The sequence below is a fragment of the Notamacropus eugenii genome, chromosome 1, assembly GCF_028372415.1.
Source record: "Notamacropus eugenii isolate mMacEug1 chromosome 1, mMacEug1.pri_v2, whole genome shotgun sequence".
NCBI lineage: Eukaryota > Metazoa > Chordata > Mammalia > Diprotodontia > Macropodidae > Notamacropus > Notamacropus eugenii.
This window is the reverse complement of record NC_092872.1, coordinates 386452016-386474231: the sequence shown is the minus strand read 5'-3', so window position 1 is coordinate 386474231 and position 22216 is coordinate 386452016. Positions and strand designations below refer to the sequence as shown.

The following is a 22216-nucleotide window of genomic DNA, read 5'->3' as shown; positions in this document are numbered from 1 at the left end:
TCACTTCCCTTTCTTCTATGTACTCTTTTCCTAGTAAAATGAACTATCTTTCTTCCCCAAAACATCAGCTGCCCTTTGCCACCATGCCTCTGCACCCCTAGAATGTTTTCCTTTTCCATCTATGCTGGTTGAATTCCTGCTCTTCTTTCAAAGTAAAGTTCAACTTGAATGCTATCTTTACTAGCTAGGTAGCACAGTGGATAGAGCCCTGGCCCTGAGATAGGAAGATTTGAGTTAAAACCTAGCCTCAGACACTTACTAGCTATGTGATCCTAGGCAAGTCACCCAACTTCTGACTGTCTCAGTTGCCTCAACTGTAAAATGAGATCATAATAGCACTACCTCCCAAGGCTGTTGTAAGGATCAAATGAGATGATATTTATGAAGTGCTTACTTGGCATATAGAGTAGGCACTTAATTCATGCGTGTTTACTCTGAGGTACCACGTCTTACCTATCAGATTGGCTAATATGATAGAATGGGAAAATACAAATGTTCAAGTGGATATGGAAAAATTGGAGCACTAATTCACTGTTGGTGGAGTTGTTAACTGATCCAGCCATTCTGGAGAGCAATTTGGAACTATGCCTAAAAAGCTGTAAAACTGTGTATACCTTTTAACCCAGCAATACCACCACTAGGTCTGTATCTCAAAGTGATAAAAGAAAAAGGAAAGAAGACCTTATTTGTACAAGGATATTTATAGTAGCTCTTTTTGTGGGGGCAAAGAACTGGAAATCAAAGAGATTTTTACCATTATTGGGGAATGACTGAACAAGTTGTGGTATATGATGTTGTAATGAAATCTATCATTCTATAAGAAATGACTAGCAGGATGGTTTCGGAAAAAAACCAGGGAAGACTTATATGAATTAATTCAAAGTGAAGTGAGTAGAACCAGGAGAACATTGTACAATGATCAACTGTGAATATAGCTATTCTGATCAATGCAATGATTCAAGACAATTCAAAGAAGTTATGATGAAAAATGATATCTACCTCCAGAGAAATAACTGATGGGAATCTGAATGCAGATTGAAGCATATTTTTTTCACTTTATTTTCCTTGGTGTTGTTTTCATAATGTGGCTAACATGAAAATATGTTTTGTATGACTTCACATGCATAGTTGATATCACATTTCATGCATGGATGGGGGAAGGGTGGGAAGGAGGGAGAGAATTTGGAACTCAATTTAAGAAGAAAAGAATATTTAAAAAATAATAAATTTAAAGCAAATGAAAAAATAAATGCTTGTTCTCTTACCCTTTTCCAAGAAGCTTTTTCTGATCCCTCTTGTCTATAATGACTTCCTCCCTCAGACCTCACATGAACCCTTTGTTTTAAAATCTGTAGCATACCTATTTTGTAATGCTGAGTATTATGACTCTGTATGCTTATGTTTTTATCCCTTTTTTAGACTGTCAGATCCATGACAACAGGGACTAATGCTTATGTTAAAATAGCAATAAAAATAATAATAATAGCTCAAATTTATACAGGATTTTAAGGTTTACAAGGTGTTTTATATGCAGTATCTCATTTGATCTTCACAAAGAGCCTTAGTAGATAGATGCCATTATTCCATATTACTGATGAAAAAACTGAGGCTCAGAGAGGTAAAATAAATAGTGCAGGGTCACAAAGTTAATGAATGTCTGAGGCAGGATTCAAATCCATGCCTTCCAGACTCCAAATCAAGCAGCTATCCACTGTTATATTGCCTTTCCTTTAAACTCTGTATCTCCTTCAGCACCAGAATGGAAATTTTCTGGTAGTAGGCACTTATTAAATATTTATTGAATGAATAAATGAATGAATTGGTAAATAAACTTTTGGAAACTTTTTTTTTTGACTTGTTCATCAGTTTTAAGAGGAGAGCAACCTCCTTAAAATGCTTATAACTCTTCTGTGACATATAGAATCTTTATCATCCATACATAATATTGATATTACTGTCTATGATTTTCAAATACCTATTCTGGTGCTAAATGAAGCAAAAAATAAAGCTAGGAATACCATGCTGTTATAGCCAGCTATTCTAGTGTGGATCTCAGATCACAGTTCTCTAACAATGTCGATCATAGTCAATCAATTAGTGCCCATCCTGTGCTAGTCTTGGCCTTATTCTCCCCTGATTTTGACATAGGGATTCCATGCAAAGTACCAAAGGCCTTCCACACTTTCTCATGATGTGGCAAAGAAAGCAACCAAATGCAGGGGCTGTCTATAGATTATCCCTGAACCATCATAAAAGATAGAAAAGCAAACCTGCACCAGCCCAAAAGGATATAGGAAGCTTGAAATATGGGTCCAGAATTCTGGTAGCCATCATGCAGATGGACTCATGCAAACAGATCTGTGTCACATCTCCGCCATGTTGCTGCCTCAGTTGGTGGGTTCATGCCAGCTTTGTGTTCCTTCCTCTATCAGGCACCCCTTTCCCAAGGTGTTCAACCGGTGCAACCGGAAGGAGCTGGACAGGTACCTACAGTCAGGAGGTGGCATGTGTCTTTCCAACATGCCAGATACTAGGACATTGTATGGCGGCCGGAGGTGTGGAAATGGGTACCTGGAAGATGGGGAAGAGTGTGATTGTGGTGAGGAAGAGGTAAGAATTGGGTGCTGGGGGGAAAGAGGAAGGAAATGTGGTCATAAGGGGAGAAACTGTTTAAAACTCCAAGGGAGAAAAAAGGGGCACTACATTTGATTACTGATTGATCCCACAGGTCGTTTAAAGACAGCCTGGTGTAGTAAAAGACCACTGGGTTTGGAGTCAGTGAATTACTGTCTCTATAAACTTGGGAAAGTCACTTCTCTACCTCCAGCCCCTTGACCTCAATTTTCTCATCGGTAAATTGAGGGATAATCTTGTACAGTAGACAGAGCACTAGAGGGCTGAATATAGCCTCACTAGACCTCAGTTCAAATCTCTGCTCTCTGTTGCTTAGTACTTGTACAACCTTGGGCAAGTCACTTCACTCCTTCTTGATCTCCTCTGTAAAATTGGGGGAGGGTGTTGGATTGGAGAACCTATAAATTCCCTTCCTGTGAAAAAGTTAGACTGGATGATCTCTAGCATCTTTCCAGCTATAGACACTTTGATCCTAAAGATAAGGAATAAGAAGATAATTACCTAAAGATAGGGAATAAGAACCGACAGGAGGAGACTCGGTACTTCTTTTCATGTCCAAACCCAGAGATTCTCTAGATAAGTCCTGCTCTGAACTACCACCCCGCCTTTCCCCCCACTGAATCTCCCAGCTTCCAAGTTATTGTAATGAGGAAGTTTGAAATGTCAACTCAGAGTTTTATCAACTTGCTGTATGTTTCATGCATGAGAAGTTCACATCTGATTAGTAAATTAGGCCCACTGAGGCCAGGGGAAGAAAAGAAGGATTATCTAACACAGGCAACCTACAGGGACACAGCGTTTTAGGGGTGGAAGGGACTAGCTTGACTGAGGTCAGTTTTAATTAGAAGGGAGGTTTCTGAGAAAGAACCCAGAAGATCAATTGAACTATATTTAGGTGCTGCAACCTTCCTAAGGGCCCCATCCTGGGATGTTGTTATGGGCCAGTGAGTGGATTTAAAGGGGCTCTGACAGGTGTGGACTTCTGGGGCCACACTTTCTGGGATCTGTGGCAGGATGGATGGGTGGGGATGTGGAAGGGAGGCAAATGGATTTCGGTATCTCTCTCTACACTTAATGCCTCTTCTTATCAGCCCTATAAACACCTCCTGACTCCTGCTCTCTCCCCCAGGAATGCCAAAATCACTGCTGCAATGCTTCTAATTGTACTCTGAAATCAGGGGCAGAGTGTGCACATGGCTCCTGCTGCCACCAGTGCAAGGTGAGGAGACAGGGCTACTACAGAGGGGCAATGGCGACATCTTCCATTGTGGGAGGGAGAATGCATAGAACAGTCAGAGAAGCTCTCCCCTGAAAGGAACTACCAATGAGCACCGAGTCCATTGCCCTGTCTCTAGATCAGTCTTAGCTCTAAGCATCCCAGGGAATAGTCCCTCCCATTCTTTAAACCTACCAAAATGCATGGGCTCAGCTTTCTTTGGGAGGCTAGTGAAAGACTTGGTTTATTATCCTAGGAGGAACTATTTTACCTGTCCTAGGAATGAACATAGAACCTTGAGCAATGTCCCCCAAGGAAGACATATGTATGTATGAGTGTGTGTTTATATGTACATGTACATGTACATATGTGTATGTACCTATGCATGTATATATGCGTGTAGGTATGTATATGTGTATATGTATGTGTATATATGTGTGTATATATATAAAAAACAGGAGGCAGAATGCTTGAGGCCTGAGACTTAGTGAACATTGATTGCTAACAACCTATTGGTAAAGATCCTCATATCCACTAATGCATCTCCGCTCTTTTTCCAAAATGTGGCTGAGGTTTCATTCATAAAGTCAGTTATAGCCGATGACCCAACTCAGGTTATTATCTCCTATCACATTCAGAGCTTGGGTTTGACAGCATGATGGACTTTGTCCACTTCTCTCCAGAGAAGAAAGTATATGCTGCTTACAGTTGACTGGAAGGTTGCAGAGAAGGGAGTAGTTTCCCTTGTTTTTTCCAAAGCAGCTCCTGAGGTATCATGGATGTCTCTAGGATGGGCCTAGGACCTCCTCAGGGGTATGGAGGTGAACAGAAGGTGTGATCTGGTTGATGATGGAGGAATAAGGAGGAGGAGAGATAGGGGTCTGTTCTGCCTAATACTCCTGCCCACCAGACTTTCCTTGGAATCCCAGTAGGGATGAAATCAGGAAGGAGTTGAGTTAGTAGAGAGTATATGGGCAGTATTGTGGAAATAAATACTTTACTGCCTCAGTGCTGTGCACACTCATTCCCATGGTGTATTGTACAAGTCTTCAGTCTTTATCCTTTTATAAGTACTCCATACAATGTCTACCCAATAAACTGAGGTTGTCCTCCTAAGTCTTTTACTATTTAATGGATATTTTTTGCAACACTTTGAGTGTCCATGACTTCTTGTAATTGGTACTTAACTGATCTACCTCCTTTTCTGTTTCTGTACTTGATGATTTTTGTCCCTACACTGCCCCTTGGATCACCTACAATCTTGATACTTCTGAGGTTATGGGTTTCCAAGATCAACAGCCCTGTTGCATCACCAGAAGAATATTGGGATTAAAAATGGCAAATCAGAAAAGTCTAAAGAAATGTAAAGTGGATGCTGATGACAGGATCCTTGTGATGTGAAAGAGAATTCACTTATTGACTTATCCCTTCTTTCCTTATGACTCAGCTGCTACCTCCAGGCACTCTGTGCCGTGAGCAGTCCCGACAGTGTGACTTCCCGGAGTTCTGTACTGGCAAGTCACCTCATTGTCCTACCAACTTCTACCAGATGGATGGCACCCCATGTGAAGGCGGACAGGCTTACTGTTACAATGGCATGTGTCTTACCTACCAGGAGCAGTGCCAACAACTCTGGGGTCCTGGTAAGGGTATCCCCCAAACACTTACACCTCCCTTCCCAAAAGCCTGACTCTTTCCTCTAAATGCCAAGGGTAACATAGGTACAAGGGTAACATAGCATCTTAGTGCTAAGAGAATCTCACAGTTCATATGTATGGTACCTTAAGATTTAGGAAACTGCTTTCCTTACAACAAACCTGTAGGGTAGGTAGTACAGAGGATTTGGAAGTTTTATATAAACTTTTTTGTCAAAAGTGAAAAAACAAAGCAAACAATAAAACATGGGGTCTGGAGGCAGTTAGGTGGTGAAGTAGACTTGGAGTCAGGAAGACCTGAATTAAAATCTGACCTCAGACACTATTAGCTGTGTCACCCTGAGCAAGTCACTTAACCTTGCCTCAGTTTCCTCATTTGCAATAAAAATAGCATGTACTACCTCTCAGAGTTGTTGTGAGGATCAAATGGGATAGTATTTATTAAACACTTTGCAAAACCTTGAAGTGCTAAGTCAATGCTAGCTACTATTTTTATTATAAGAGCAGTACAGAGGGGAGGGAACAGACTATAAAGAGGATTCTGGTAACCTGCCAGTACAAACTTAGTGATGGTAGAGTTTGCAGAAGACCTCTTCTGAGTTTTCTAGATAAAAGTGCCCGATAAATGTGTTCTTTTCTCTTCCCAGGAGCTCGCCCTGCCCCTGACCTCTGCTTTGAGAAGGTGAACGTAGCAGGAGACCGTTTTGGGAACTGTGGGAAGGACATGAATGGAGAACACAAGAAATGTTCCATGAGGTGATGATTGGGGAGAGGACTGACCAAAAGGCCTTTCTAGTCACCATACCCAGCCTAGCCCAACCCCAGGGAAACTGGGGCCTCTGTAACTCCAGATGGACCACAGCATAGATGAGCCCTGGCTGGCTGCCTACTTCTCCCCTGTGCTTGCTTTCTAAACCAGGGCCTGGCTCCAGAAGGGAGATGAATCACTGCTAATCTCTTCTCATAACTGGAAAAATAAACAACTTACAAAGCTGTGCTACCAATCACCCTAGGTTTCCTTCTTCTCATAAAGGGGTAGTTGGTCTTGGCCAATTCTCCTGCCCCATTGATACCACTGTCACCATGAATGGGAGGCACATCCGCTGTTGGGGTACCTATGTATATCAGGGTGTGGAGAAAGAGGAAGAAATGTTAGATCCAGGGCTGGTGACTGCAGGACCCAAGGTGATATTGCTGTGGCTTTGCTCTGAATAGTCCCTCTCAAGAGAAGGTTGCTTTGCTCCCCAACAGGGGCACCTTTCAGATAGTCCAGTCTTTTTGATCATGGTAAGGGAAGAAGGCTGCTTTGTGGCGACTACATGCCTCTAATTCTTCTCTGAGTTCCACCTCCTCTTTTCTTCATTGTGTTTAGAGATGCCAAGTGTGGGAAGATCCAGTGCCAGAGTTCAGAGGCTAGACCCCTGGAGTCCAATGCAGTGCCTATTGATACCACCATCACCATGAATGGGAAGAAAATCCGCTGCCGGGGCACCCATGTATACCGAGGTCCAGAGGAAGAGGGAGACATGCTAGATCCAGGGCTAGTGATGACGGGAACCAAGTGTGGCTATAACCATGTAAGTGCCCGTACCTTGCAATAGTGAAGAGTGAGCTTCAGGAAGTCTGGGGATGTCAGGAATGAGTCTCAGCCTGTCGTAGAAGAAGAGTATTGGGGATAAAGTAACCCTATAAATTCACCTAGTCCCCAAGTGCAAAGCCTCCCACCGGAAACATGGAGATAGAGGGATTAAAATTAATCCACTTGACCTCAGAAGGAAGAGCTAAGGACAAATGGATGGAAGGTGGTTCAGCAAGATAGATTTCACCTTCCTAGCACTTAGAGCTGTCCCCAGTGGAAAAGGATGACTTTGAGGGTAATGAAATCCATGTTACCCATTACCACAAAGACCAAGGTTACTATTAAGCAGAGGACATGAAGTTATTGCAAGGGGTGTGTGTGGGGAGAGAGGGGTAGGGGAAAATGGCTTCTTATTTCTGGTATGAAATATCACTAGATGGTAGATATTCCAGTTCTATGGCATTGAATGACATTGCCAGGGCTATTTGGATTATTCTGTTTCCTATCCACTGCCCTATTGTTTTCATTCATTTAGAGTTGACCACAGCCATCACCCTGACAGTACATTTGTATCACACTTTATACCTTTGAAAGACCTTTCATGTACACTGGCAAAGCAGCCGTTACTTAGCTTCATTTTGCAAGTGAATTGCCCTAGACCTACTCACGGTGCTCACCAGGACCACTTAGCATTTGTTTTGGTTAACATTGAGCTCTTACCTTTTGACTTCTCTCTTAGCACTTTTCTTGTGTGGAGACCACTGGGGACTCAGAACTGTACTATTTGGAGAGACATTATTTGTAAAGAATATCACCACAGCTCTCAGCATACTAATATTGCCTTGTAGGGCTCAGGGATACACAGCCAGAAGATACCTGTCTCTGCCTTTACCCTTGGTCCTCCTCTTTCCCCAGTACACTCATAGCTTAATACTCATTCATTCACTCTGAAAGTGGAATAAGCTGTCAGAGTCCACACACAGATGCCTTTTCCCTCTCTTTCTCACTCTAGTGTAAATTTCCTCACCTCATGTACTTGATACCTAATCCACATTCCATTCTGTGTCTCTTGTATTTCCCTGATTCAGAACCATAGTACAGAGACACCCAGGGGTAGAATCTTGCAGCATCATGCTTGCTAAGTCAGGTTCACTAGCATCATCTTTTATAACCTGAGGGATGACTGATGACTGCTGCTAGCTCTAAGGACAACAGGGCCTTCCGAGAAGGGCTCTCTGCCTTCTCCTGGGGGAAATCTTAAAATGAAGAAGTGGAACCTTACAGAGGTGCAGTGCTGTCTTACTCACTTCCTTCTTCCACAGATTTGCTTTGAGGGACAATGCAGGAACACTTCCTTTTTTGAAACTGAAGGTTGTGGGAAGAAATGCCATGGCAATGGGGTAGGTCTTGGCTCAAGTCCCCATGACTTGTCCTCCATCTGTTTTCATGGAGGTGGTGGTGGTGGTGGTGGTGGTGGTGGTGGTAGAAGGGGTGGTGGTAGAGATGGGGATTGTTCTCTGTGGGATACAGGGTTCTTCTCTGAGGTATGGGGCTGAGAGGCTGCCACATGGCAGACCCTCATGCCTCCTGTCTTCCCATCACAGGTCTGTAACAATAAACAGAATTGTCATTGCTTCCAAGGATGGGCTCCACCTTTCTGTAACACTGTGGGCCATGGAGGTAGCATCGACAGTGGCCCCATGCCCCCCCAGAGTGAGTGAGATACCCTCATCTTTGTCATTCCTTGTATCTAGGACAATGAATGGGGAGGGAGGAGAGGAAGGCCTTGGGAGCAGCTTGTAGCAGTAATGATAATTATGATCCCTTATTTTTCTCAGAAGCTTCTTAAATTTAAATGACCCTTGCACTTGCATTTTCCAGCTTGGTTTCTTCATTCTCTTTCTGGCAGGTGTTGGCCCTGGCCCTGTGGTAGCTGGAGTGTTGGCCGCCATTTTGTTGGTTATCATCCTCCTAGTGCTCTGTTACTGCAAAAGGCACAGACTGGGCCCACTCAAGCCCTCAGCTCTCCCTTCCCAGTGGAGGCAACAGTTCAGGTGAGATGAATGTCTTGACCTCTCTGCTCACACAGCCACTACTACCCTAAGTTAGATCTAGATCACCACATTTCTGGACAATTATAATACTCCCTATCTGGTTTCCCTGCCTTGTGTCTTTCACCTTCTAATGATAAGTCTGACATTTTGAGGGGTCATTTAGCCTCTTTTGGATTTTAGAGGTTAGAGATGAACCAGTTCTGGACAAAGAGCTAGAGCTAGCAGGAACCTAGGCCAGGTAGAGCTGTAATGAACAGTTCTGGTGCCTGGAGCTGGCAGCATAGAGCAAACCCAGGGGAGAACAATAGGAAAACTTCCCTCCGATCACTGGTCTTCAAGCACATCTTGGCATTTTACGTTGCCATGCCAAACCAGTTCACCTAGATGATCTTTTATAGCCTGGGAAATCACTAGTGACTGCAGACAGTTGTGGGGATACTATATTTGCCATAAATGGCTATCAGCCTTCCCCTGGGGTCATATCAGAGGTATAGTACTTCTGTTCCAGGCCTTCTTCTCTCTATATACTGCTTTACTTGGTGTTCTCATTGGCTCCCTTGGATTTAATTACCATCTCTAGGCTAATGATTCTCAAATCTACCTTTCCTGTCCTAATCTCTCTGCTGATTTTCAACTTCAAATCTCTAACTGCCTTTTAGACATCTTGTTTTGGATGCTAGAAGATATCTTAAACTCAACATGTCTAAAACTGAACTCACTATATTTTCCCCTAAATTTCTCCCCATCCCCCATGCCACACACCTTTCCTATTACTAGAGAGAGGATCACCATGCTCCCAGTCCCTCAGACTTGCAAACTAGGCATCATCCTAGATTCCTCATGATCTCTCACCTCCCCATAACCAACGTGTTGCCAAGACCTGTTGGTTTCTTCTCTCTGCTGACATTACCACAGTTTTAGAGCAGGCCCTCATCACCTCACACCTGGACCCCTGTAATGATCTGCCTGCCTGAGTCACTCCCCACTCCAATTCGTCTTTCATTTAGCCAGTAAAGTAATTTCCCTAAAGTGTGGGTTAAACCATGCTATGCCCCCACACACACACATTTAGCAACCTCCATTGGTCCTCAGTTGCCTCCAGGATTCATTCAAAGCCCTTTATAACCTAGCGTCCTCCAACATTTCCAAGTCTTCTTACACTTTACTCCCCAACATGTAGTCGTTGATCCTGTGACCCTGGCCTGCTGGCTCTTCCATGAACAAGACAATCCAGGCATTTTCTTGGACTGTCTCCCATGCCTGGAATACTCTCCCTTCTCAACTCTGCTTATTGATTAATGTAGGTTCCTCTCAGTCCCAGCAAAAATCCCTTCTTCTAGAGGGAACCTTCTTCAACCCCTCTATATTCTAGTGCCTTCCTTTTGTTAATTATTTCTTATTTATCATGCATCTAGTTTGTATTGTGTGTACACACATGCACACGCGCGCACACACACACACACGTTTGCTTGTTGTATCTCTCATTATATGATAAGCTTCCTGAGGACAAGGACTGTCTCTTGCCTCTTTCTTTATATCCCCAGCACTTAGTACAATGCCTACCACCTAGGAGGTGGCTAATAAATGTATATTGATTGATACTTACAGTTTTAAGTTATTCATCCTTTCCCCTTTAACCATGAACAGCAACAGTTAATGCAAAATCTTCAGAGCAGAGGCTTTGAGTGACAAATTAAATTAAATTTTTTACCCATGGGACCATGCCCAAGCTTTCTGCTAGATCCAGCCTTGAGGGAAGGAAAGCATTGCTGGAAAGGTGGAAGCTCAAAATTAATTTGTGATGCTTTCCATCTTCAGAGGGCCAGGCCCATGTATTTTTATTAGGTCAGACTATGGAGAAGGGGCTGGAGGGTGGTGGGGTGGGTGCTAGGAACCATACAGAGGAGTTTTTTTTGATTAGGGTAGAAAGGAATGTAGGGGAGGGGAAAATCTGGACATATTGATTGCAGCTTGGAACTTGAAGCGACAAGCTTGTCTTTGATAGCTCCTGTGGTTACATGCTTCCATTTTTCTCTCTTGTTCACAGTTGCCCCTTCAAGGTGACTCAGAATGGTGGGACTGGTCATGCCAACCCAACTTTCAAGTTACAGACTCCCCAGGGGAAGAGAAAGGTAAGTCCTTTATATGCTTGGGAAACCTGAATCTTCTTCCCATTTCTGTGTCCTCCCGTATATTGTATATATGCAATATGTATATATGCAGAATTTTCCCTTTGCTTTTTCCACAGTTCTTGAGGAGGGAGGGGAAGGAGTTACAAACAGGTCTGTGAATAAATTTTACTGAATTGGCCTAAAAGTTATGCCTAGTTATGGCATTCTTAGAAAAGACATATTTAGAAAGACAAGAACTTATCTGAGTGTCTCTGGACGATCAGGAAATTCTAGAGTTAGAAGGATCTTCCAGAATTCATCTTACCCATCATCCTACTCTGATCCTCTATCCCAGTGGGATATACAGAAGGGCAACTAAGATGTAGGTCATTCAGACATGGTATATAGATATCTCATTGATGTTATGTGTTTCACCTCATGTATAGGTGACCAACACACCTGAAGTTCCACGCAAGCCATCACAACCTCCCCCCAGACCACCTCCAGACTATCTGCATGGTGGGTCTCCACCTCCCCCTCTCTCAGTACACCTCAGCAGGGACATCAGGAACTCCCCAGGGGCCATGACCCAAGTGGAGAGAAAAGAATCTGTAAGAAGGCCCCCTCCAAGCCGGCCAGTGCCTCCAGCTCCTAATTATACTGCTACTCAGGTAAGGGTTTGCCCAGCTCCTAGCGTAAGAGCTGGAAAGGATCTTAGAGGCCACCCAGAGCAACCTTCTAGTTTTATGGATGAGCAACCTACGACTTGGAAAGTGCAGGTGACTTGCCTAAAGTTATACGGTTAAATGTAGGTAAATGTAGGATGCGACATAGGTGTTAAAATAAATAACATCAGTGCACTATAATCTCAGCAGCTCCCTACCCCATCACCACCAATTGCAAAGGACTTGGAACAAAGAGCTTAAGAATAAAAAATAAGAACATGTAAGTGATGTCCTCTAATGAGAGCACTGCCGCCTGAGGAAAATCAGGCAAGTTGTACAGGCTGGGATTTACAGACAGTTCTGAGCTATCCCTGTTCCTAGGGATCTTGGCAGATATGGGGTCAGGGCTTTGGTGGGTTTGGGGGAGTTAGGATCAAAATTATTGTTTAGCAAACTAAGAGGGCTTGGTTCTGATTTTGAAGGGTTTTCTTTTCTTGATGATACTTCTCTTTCTACATTGCCTAAAAACTGAGAGGAGAAAGGAAATAGGAGATAGAGAAGGAAAAAAAGGAAGAAAGGAAGGGGAAGGGATGGAAAAAGGAAGGAAAGAAGTAACAAAGGGAAGAAGGAAGACAACATTAAAAAGAGGAAGGAAGGAAGGAAATAATGAAAAGAGAAAGGAGAAAGAAGAGAAAGGAGAATTTGGGAGAAGAGAGAAAAAAAGAAGAAAAAATATGGAAGAGAAATAGATGAGTAAGGAGAGAAAAAAAGAAACTGAAGAGAGAAATTATAAGCCTATTATTCCTAGAAACCCACATAATTGTTATTTTTTTTTTTTTGATAAGGTAAAAGCCAAGCTCAACCTATATTGCCCTCTGACCCAGAGCACAAGGTCAAGGGGGTGGAAGAGAAAGGCAGAGCAAAAGGAATTCAGATGTACAGTTATGTCTCTGTAGGACAGGAAGAAACAAACAACCAACTTCAGCAGCCAACCCCCACCTCCCAATTGACAAGGGTTCTGGCAGGAATAAGGAGCAAACAAAACCAGGAAGGGACCACAAATCCGTGTCAAATAAATATCCCTAGAGCCTAAGTACAGAGATCGTTTCCCCTCACTTCAGGGGTGTTTACTGAGACAGAGATGCTGAGCACAGCTGGGTTAGATGTCCTTGGGCAGGCTTCCAGTGGAGATGGTGGAAGGAGAAGTTAGAAGGAAGCCAAGCTCTTCACATTCCCTTAAAAAAAGAGAAACACCAAAGAGGGGGGATAATAGTTTTAAAAAAAAACCCACATATGACAATAAAAATTTACCACAAAAGAAAATGAAGAACCAGCACAATAAATAAACAATACCACAAAACACCACAGAGCAACTGAAACAAATAAAAATTTCAGCAGCAAAAGAAACAATACAAGATATCCTGATTTCCTTCAAAGGATAAATGCCACAATTAATTTAATGCGGAATTTCCATGTTAAGAAAATTGCCGGAACAAATTTTAGGACTTGTAGAAATTTTTAAATGAGAAGAACTGAAGCTGGAATGAGAAAATACTTTTAAAAACCAGGAAGATATGGTAAATTTCTATGACTATAATATAATATATATGACTACATATTAGTCATATATCATATATGTGATTAATTTAGAGAATATAGTAGAAAAATCTGAAAAGATCCTTATAGAAGCAGTCAGTGGTGGAAAACAGGCTCACAGACAGTATATACTAGTAGAAAAACAAGCTAAGAAGAAAATTCACATATTGAGAAAATTGATATTCAACTACAAGTGACAGATCTGGAGGATAGGTTAAGGCATACCAATGTCAGGAGTTGTTGAAATCCCAGAAAATGTGCAAAAACCAAAACCATGAAAGAATCTTTAAAGTATATTCCAGGAAATTATTCAGGAAAGCTTTCCAGAATTATGAAAATAAGTGACAATAGACAAATGTAAAAAATCTCCTGGTCCCCCTACTTGGAAAAAATTTATGAGTTAACTTTCCTAGACATATTATAAATGTTAAGACAACAAGGAAAGAATCCCATATGAACTACAATAAGACAAAAATGGCATACTAAGAGTTACAGTGACAGTAGATTTCCCAAGAAAGAATGATCAGACAAATTGGGATGTAATATATACACAGATATCATATTTTTCTTGATAGTAACTGACAGGTATGCAGAACTTCAGGAGGCAGCTACAGGGCTCAGTGGATAGAGCACTGCTGTGCCGGAATCACATTTGTTGTTATTCAGTTCTATCAATCCTGTCTGGCTTCTTGTGACCCTGGGACCATACTGTCTGTGGGATTTTCTTGGCAAAGATATTGGAGGTTTGCCACTTCCTTCTTCAGCTCATTTTACAGATGAGGAAATAGAGGCAAAACAGGATTAAGTACTTGCCCATGGTCACACAGCTAGTGTTTGAAGCCAGGCTTTCCTGACTTCAGGTGCAATACTCTGCTCTGAGCCACCTAGCTGCCCCAGAATCAGGAAGACCTGAGTTTAAATCTGGCCTTGGACACTTACTAGCTGTGGGACCCTGGGTAAGTCACTTAACCTCTGTTTGCCTTAATTCACTGGAGAAGAAAATGACAACCACTCCAGTGTTTTTGCCAAGAAAACTTCATGGACATCATTGCTTTGATATGATCACCAAGGGTAGGACACAGCTGAACGACTGAACAGCAAATGTAGCACCAAAGTTTGCAAAGTACTTTCCAAGGAGTACTATGTAATTTGAGTCTTATAACACTCCATGGAGCAGGTACTATTAGTATTATATCCATTTTACAGATGAGGAAACTGAAGGTTAGAAAGTTTAAAAAATACTTGCTCATGTTCACACTGCCAAATGTCAGAGATCAGATTTGAAGTTTGCTCTTCCTGGATCCTAGTCTGTTATTCTATAAATCTGGACTTATCTAATCCAGTCAAATTTTGTATACTGTTAGAAGGAAAAAGATGGATAAATGGTAAACTTTTGGATTTTGAACAATTCACAAAACCATATGCATTTCAAAGGCATTATAAAGGCAGCCAGGTATTTGAGTCATAGATTAAAATAACACTTCTCATATCAAGATAAACTATTTCACAAGTAATTGTGAAAACCTTCATCAAGTTGTATTGACTAAATTAAACTTCAAGAAATTCAACAAACATAAGAAAAGATGAAAAAGGGTTGAAAAGAAATATGCATTTTACCCCTCTAGTATACATAGAAAATAAACAAGAATGCATTCTGAGTAAAAAAGAAGATATTGGTAAGAAAAGCAGATATCCTCTACATTACATTCATGGATTATAATTTAACAAAGTTAGTTGTAAATAATGATCAAGTAATTACAAGATAAAAGCCATTTGGGGTATGGTTAAGTAATCTATTAAATAATGTCAAGTGAATGAGAAAATTGTAAAATTAGATGAAGACCCCAAGGTACTAGATATAAAAATCCAGGGGATACAATGAAAGGAACACACAGAGGCAAACTTGGTAGTGTTGAATGCCCACATCAATAAGTAGGGAAACTCAGCCAGTTGAATCTGTTCAAATATCGTAGAAAAAAAGCAAAATAATATCCCGGCAGAAAATAGAAAAGGAAATAACCAAAACAAGAAGTTAATATAGTTGAAAATAATCAAGCAATTGAAATGACAAAACCAAGAAGAAATTGATAAAGAGTGGGTATATCCATTAAAGAAAAAGATAATCCCTAAATTCCAAAATTAGACATGAGAAAGCAAAAGAAATCAAGACAATGAGCAGACTACCATGCAAAACGTTATGCTAATAAATGTGAAGAGTCAAAATGTTTAATTATTTATTTACTAGCTAACCATTTAATTAATTATATAATTAGCTATATGATTATTTAAATAGTTAATTATTATGATTAATGTTTATGTGCCAACACTTGCTATTAAAATTATCCCAATCAAAGTAGAGAATCTGTTCTATTGTAGAAGGAGAAATCAAATTTCGCAGAACCCTTAGTAAAAGGGTTTGTTCTACAAAACTTGGCCTCAGTCAGAAGGCTGCACCCAAGGACTTAGAAGGCCACAGGTTTCCCACCCCCGGCCTAGATTGATGCAAACATCTAGAAATCCCACTCTCCCACCCCAAAACACCAAAAAGGAGCACCTTTACTACCCAAGAAATGGAAAACCAAGATTAATTATGCAAATAGTGCCACCAGACTATGCCATATGTTCTGCAGCTTCTGGGAGACTTTCTCAGTATTGTGTTGATCTTTTGATCAAACAATCTATCACTACCATTTTCTCTTACCAAGACTGGTCTCCATTTATCACCAAAGCACCTATCTGGCAAAAGTACCCATGGAGTCCATCTCTCTTCTCTCTGGTGGGAGAATCTCACAGTGGGAAAGACACACGAGAGAGCTCACCTCTTCCTTGCGCATGCAATGCCTGCCTTTGCTCTCTGAAGCCCAGCCCTGCAGGCTCCCAATTTTCTCTACTACCATTGCTTCTTAGTGTAGTTCTCTAAGTTTTACACACCCTTAGGCTTTTCATGTTCATCGTCTCCTTTGAATCTCACAGTGACCCTTTTAGGCAGACAAATAAAGAGATTGTAGTTCCCATTTTACAGCTGAGGAAAATGAGATCTACAAGTGTTAAGTGACCTAATGAGTTTAATAGCAGAGTTTCAGCTTTTACAAGTCTTAATGTCAACAAATACTTCATCAAAAAGCATTTATTAAGGGTTTGCTATGGCTAAGTGCCTACTGTCTGCAAAACACACATGACCTTGGTGCTTGGGAAGTCACAAAGACTTTGGAAGGTCTTGAAGACCAAGCAAGGAGGATCCTGAAGACCTAGTTCTGCATTCTTATCACTGAAAGGCTTCAGTGGGTCCCTATGGAACATTTCCAGTCTCCTGAGCCCTCTTCTCCTCACAGGCCCCCTGTGCTCAGAGGAACATTTGGTAGGCTGGTTGATAGATTTCCATGGAATTCTTCATGTCCCCAGATTCCAAGATCCCCCTGGGCTCCCTGCCTCTTGGACCCCTGACTCTATCCAGGGAATTCTTTTCTCCAGAGCTGTTAAGCAGGTTGGATATGGCTTCTAACACAGCCAAGCTACTAAGATTTGAGGAAGCCTCTTGGACCATCCCTTCTTAGTCATTATCAGTACTCCCTTCATGGCAGGAGGAAAGCAGGGAGGCCAAATGCTGAGATATGGATGAAGATTCCTCCCTGCTAATGCTTCCCCTGAGACATTCATTTTGCATGGCAAACAGCCATTGGAGCAGTTTTTCCAGTGATGGGCTGACATCTGCACACAGCTGTTCATTTCCTCACTCTGGACCCAAATGACGTCTCTTTTCCTATTTTGCTGGTTCTAAAAGAGTTGTTTTGGAAGGAATGGAATAAATAAGCAAAATTCTTCTCTTTTGCATGAGCCATTGACACATCCTTTCACTGGTGTTCAATAATCCATAGAAACCAGTTTAAATTTTCTAAGATGTAATGATGCAGGTCATGGATTTTTTAAGGGCTTGAGATTATCCTCAGACTTTTTCTACTGTCCATTCACATCTCTTCTGAGAATGGATAGGGAAAAAAAGAAGTACAAATTTAAAAACTTAAACCTGTCTAGTTGATTTTTCTGGTTTAAAGAAAAAAGTCAAAAAGCTCCATGAGGACAGGGAGTATGCCTTGTTTTTCTACCCTTGAATTTAGCAGGTGCTCAGGAAATGTTTAATGAAAGAAAGGTTGGGTAGGGGTTGACCAGGTGCATACCCCAGAAGTCAGTAAGGTATTTCATTGACTTGTGAGCTAGATTCCATTTCTTACACATAGTAGATCTCCTCGAAAGATGTCAATCATTCTGTCAAAAGTGGAAGAGAAAGTTGGGGGAAACAGCTTAGTCAAAATCAGAATTGTGGAATTTGAAAGCTCTGTGTGTCCTCCAAAACTCCCATCTTATATCCCACTTTCACTGCCATTCCTTTTCTTTCCCCTTGCTCATTGAGGCAGTGTGGGCTGATGGGGAGAACAAAGGGTTTGAGTCAGGTGGATTCTAGGAGCAGCTCTGCCTCTAAAAAATCATGAAACTTTAAGTAAATCATTTAGACCCTCCATTCCTTAGTCTTCTCATCTATCAAATAGGGATAATATCTGTGATAATTTCCTGTGAGGATTTTTGTGAGATCATATCTGTGAACAGATTTTTTAAAAACTTCAAAGTGCTAAATGAATTTATACTGGTATCCTCCATCAATCATCATTATCCTCATTAGCTGGCTGAACACCTATCAGCGTTCCTGACTATTTCACATAAAGTCCTGTTTCCTGATGCCCTAACCTAATGTATAACTTTAGGCAAGTCACTTGACCTCTCAGGGCCTCTGGGTTTGTTTTTTTTTTTATCAGTATAATGGGTGTTGACAAGAGGGAGTGCTCCTGGCCTGGGTGATCTGTAGAGTCTCTTCCAACTTTAAAGTTCTGTGGATTCTCTAACATCTTCAATGGAGTCATCCTAGGATGTCAGGTCACTTCCCTGAAAATGTGAGGGTTGGACTAGATCATCTCTAAGAACCCTTTTGGCTCTAAATCCCAGGAACTGAATAAACTTTTTTCCTCCATGATACTTCTATACCACCCCAGAAGGCTGCTGACCCCGTGGAGACCAGTTCCATTTTTTGGTCTCTGCTATTGCCATCTGTTTAGAGTCAGACTGAAAGTCTCTTTACTTTCTCCTTAGGATGTCTCCAGACCTCGCCCACCCCAGAAAGCTCTACCTGCCAATCCTGTGCCAGGTCGCAAGACACTCCCAAAGAATGGCAGCCCCTCTGCCCTGCTGCCACCTGCGGCTGGAAGCAGCCCCAGGCACCTTCAGCCACTAGCAGCTCTAGCTCCTAAGGTACGTCTCCCAAGGAATACAAGTTGCCTCTTCCTGCCCCTGGGGTCCAGGGGAGATGGGCGCAAAGAACAGACTCTTCTATGGCCTTGTGCAGTCCATATTCCAGATGAGGCATTTGGACAGTTCCTTTGTGATTGGTGTGTTGCTGTGTTCCTTATTCTGAGTGGGGATGGGGGAGGTAATGAAGTCAATTGATTAGCCAGCTTTGGTTTTACACAACAGATCGATAACAGGTGTGGTAGCTCTTACTTCCCTTGCTAAGCTCTTAAGTTGTAGGGATGTGATTTGTTGGCACCTTGTTTTTTTTCTGGAGAAGCAAGGTGAAGAGGGCTCTTCCTACCACTGTGGTAACTGTAGAACATAGTGGCGATAAGAGTTCTGGTTAAAGAGTCTTGGATGTGAATCCTCACCCTGCTACTTACTAGCTCTGTAATTACGGGTCAGGTCAATATACCTCTCTGAGCCTCAATGTCCTCATCTATTAAATGGGGATAATACCTATATCACCAGGCTGATGTGAGGATGGCAGTCTGTACCCTTTAAAGGATTTGAAATGTGAGAGTTTGTTATGGATGAACAGACTGATACTCATCGAGTATCACTCTCTTAGTGGTCATGTTTAGCAAATATCCAAGTGCTTAAGTTTGTTTCTATTTAGTGCATTGAACTAATTGTTTCCCTTGTTTCTTTCCAAAGTTCCCAGATTTCAGAGCCCAGAAGGCTGGAGGATTAACTAACTCAAAAATCTAATCCCAACACTTGAGGAGTCTCAACCAGAGTTCTCTTTTTCCATGAAGATCCTGGAAATCACAAAAGATATCGTGGCCTTGTAATCAGGCAGAACCATATCTACTCACTTGCCATCTTACTTCACTTACCTCCTCCCCCTACCTTCAACCTCATCACCTCCAATTCTTTGATACTTTGACTCAGACTCAGTATGACCTAGCTTCTTTCTGGAGCCCAGGGTGACTTATTTCTAACAAAATTTAAGTGTTGTTTTGTGCAATATATGATTTGGGGAGGGGGAGAGAGGAGGAGCCTGGGGAAGAAGATGAACATTGGCTTTACCTGTCAACCACTCAGCATATCTGCAGAGACTGGGTCATTTCTCTTCTAGTGGTCACCTGAGCCTTCGAAGACCAGTGCTGAAGGAGAAATTGGGCTAATGAGGGTTTTCACATGTATCTCCTAAGCCATCCCATATCAAGACTCAGCCTGGAGAAGTCATCCTGAGGCTTGTGGAGGAGGACCAGTCCACCATATCTTCCACTCCCTCCCTAAGGAGTTGGACCAGGTGGTTCAGCTCCAGGTTACCTTGGGACTCAGAGAAGAACCAGAGGAAAATCTCTGTTGTGATCAGGGTGTGCCAGATCACACGAACCATCTTGGTTGGGATGCTTTGTGTTAATTCCTTGTTCATTTGTGATGCATATCCTGTGAAGGTCTGAGTGTTTTTCCTTCCCTACTCCCCTTTCCTCTTCATTATTCATATGGGTCATTTTTTGACTCAGATAGGTACTACAGCTATGTTAACCATGCCATCTACAATAACATAGACAGCAGGGGGGAGCACCATGCTTGTGTCTCCTCTGAACCATAATGGTAATGCCAAAGGTCATAAGAACCAATAGTTTGGGTCTCTTATCCTCCTTGGTGCATATGAGGTACATTCCATTCTAGCACTAGCTACCCTGGAGTTTCATTGTTTGATCACTCCTCTCCCACCCCCACCTCACTGTCCCTCAGGCCCTCAATATAACGATGTGTGGTGCTTTGGTGAATGGACAGTATTCAGCTCTGTCTTCCCAGGGATGTGGTGCATATAGCTATCCTCAGGGCTTATTAGTAATTCCTTAAAACTGCAGAGAGGGTCTTGCTTATAAATCTGTGTTTATCTTTGTGTTTTGAGCTTTCTGGTATTGGATCTCAGGATTGCTGACTGGAATAGGATTGGCAAAGCAGAGACATTAATGATGCCCTCCCTCCTTAGTTTATTTTTAATTTTGTTTTATGAAATTAGGGGTAAAGAAAGACATTTTGGTTTGCAATGTGAATCTGAGGAATTGCCACGTGACTTGGGTTAACTCAGACTACCTACGTAGTCAGGCATCTTCTATCTAATATTCAGCCTTCTCCAGTTAAATATTCCAGAAAGATACATCCCTTGAATTCCCCAGCTCTGAAAATTATTCTCCCTAGCAAAAGACCCAGAAGAGCATCCAGATCACAAGTCCATTTGGAATGCTGCTGTAGTGTTGTCTCTGCCAGCCAGCTCACTGCCCCTTTATGAACGGTCCATCCTAAATGACCCAGTTCTTCATAGATCTGTGGGAGCTATGTCAGAAAAGAATATTTGTGTCTAGAAGAGACAATGAAAAGAAAAATGGCTTCATTGGCTATTTCTACATTGGCAGAGATTCCAGTGGTTAAGCCAGCTGTTTTCTTAAGCCTTCTTGAAGCCTTTCTCCCAGTCCCTTATTCCAGGAGATGGAGAGTTGAGATGTCTAGCAAATGGGAGAAGGTCAAGCCAACCATGTAATCCTAAAATCCTTTCTCCTTGAAACAACATGGAAAGGAAACCAGTGATTTGATTTTTCAAAGACCTCTTTCTTCTTCCTACTCCCTGTCCCCACAAATGGGCATTAGGAACTGGAAATAGGTGAATTTTCTCTGGATCTCTGACCCTGTATTATTTCTGCCTCTATTCTATAGAGGAGGCAGATCAAGCTGATAGAATCTCAGGCTTGCAAAAATCTTTAGTCACTGCCCTATTCCCTGATTCCCATTTCCTTAGCATACCTAAGAAGCACTGTTCAGGATATAAGCCCAAGAAAATCCCAGGGAATATAAAATTCAGAAACCAACTGGAAAGGTACCCCAGTCCCTTTGGAAGCTCTAGACTGAGGCTTCACAGAAACAAAACCTTCCAAAGTAAACTTTCAGTATATGGGCATATGTGTGAGTATGAGAGAGAGAGAGGGAGAGAGAGAGAGAGAGAAAGGAGTGCATTTGCTTATTGGTATGTGTCGAGGTTATAGGGCATATGTGAAGTTTTCTTTTGATTTGAGAGATTTTACACAGAATTTAGATCCTTTTCTCCTTGATTCACTTATTAATTGTTTACAATTGATGATATTTGTGCATCTATGCAAAATACTTGAATAGTACAAATCATTGTGCCTTTTTCCTTGTTTATATTTAATTAAAATGAATTATGGTTTGCCATTTGAAATGCCGCATGAGTTGTCTTGCAAATCCAGCTTATACAAAAAAAATCCCAGAGCATCCCACTCCTGGCATTTGGACACCAGCAGTTGCTCAGCTGTATAGAGCTTCTTGTAGCATTTAAAAGGTTACATCCAAGCCACTTAAAGGCCATCAGAGTAGAACACAAATGTTCCAGTT

At 41.9% G+C, this 22216-nt stretch overlaps 1 protein-coding gene across 1 annotated transcript in view; it reads left to right on the top strand.

The window, feature by feature from the left end:
* Positions 1–22043, top strand: part of ADAM19 (ADAM metallopeptidase domain 19) — a 136274-nt gene extending 114231 nt beyond the window's left edge. Inside the window, exons 12-23 of the mRNA XM_072630847.1 lie at positions 2433–2610; positions 3764–3853; positions 5298–5493; positions 6153–6261; positions 6878–7082; positions 8407–8484; positions 8689–8797; positions 8994–9138; positions 11186–11270; positions 11696–11920; positions 18650–18808; positions 19505–22043. Of these exons, the coding sequence (XP_072486948.1) occupies positions 2433–2610; positions 3764–3853; positions 5298–5493; positions 6153–6261; positions 6878–7082; positions 8407–8484; positions 8689–8797; positions 8994–9138; positions 11186–11270; positions 11696–11920; positions 18650–18808; positions 19505–19558 (1633 nt within the window). The 3' untranslated portion in view covers positions 19559–22043. The remainder of the gene's footprint in view (positions 1–2432; positions 2611–3763; positions 3854–5297; positions 5494–6152; positions 6262–6877; positions 7083–8406; positions 8485–8688; positions 8798–8993; positions 9139–11185; positions 11271–11695; positions 11921–18649; positions 18809–19504) is intronic.
* The last annotated feature ends 173 nt before the right edge of the window (positions 22044–22216 follow it).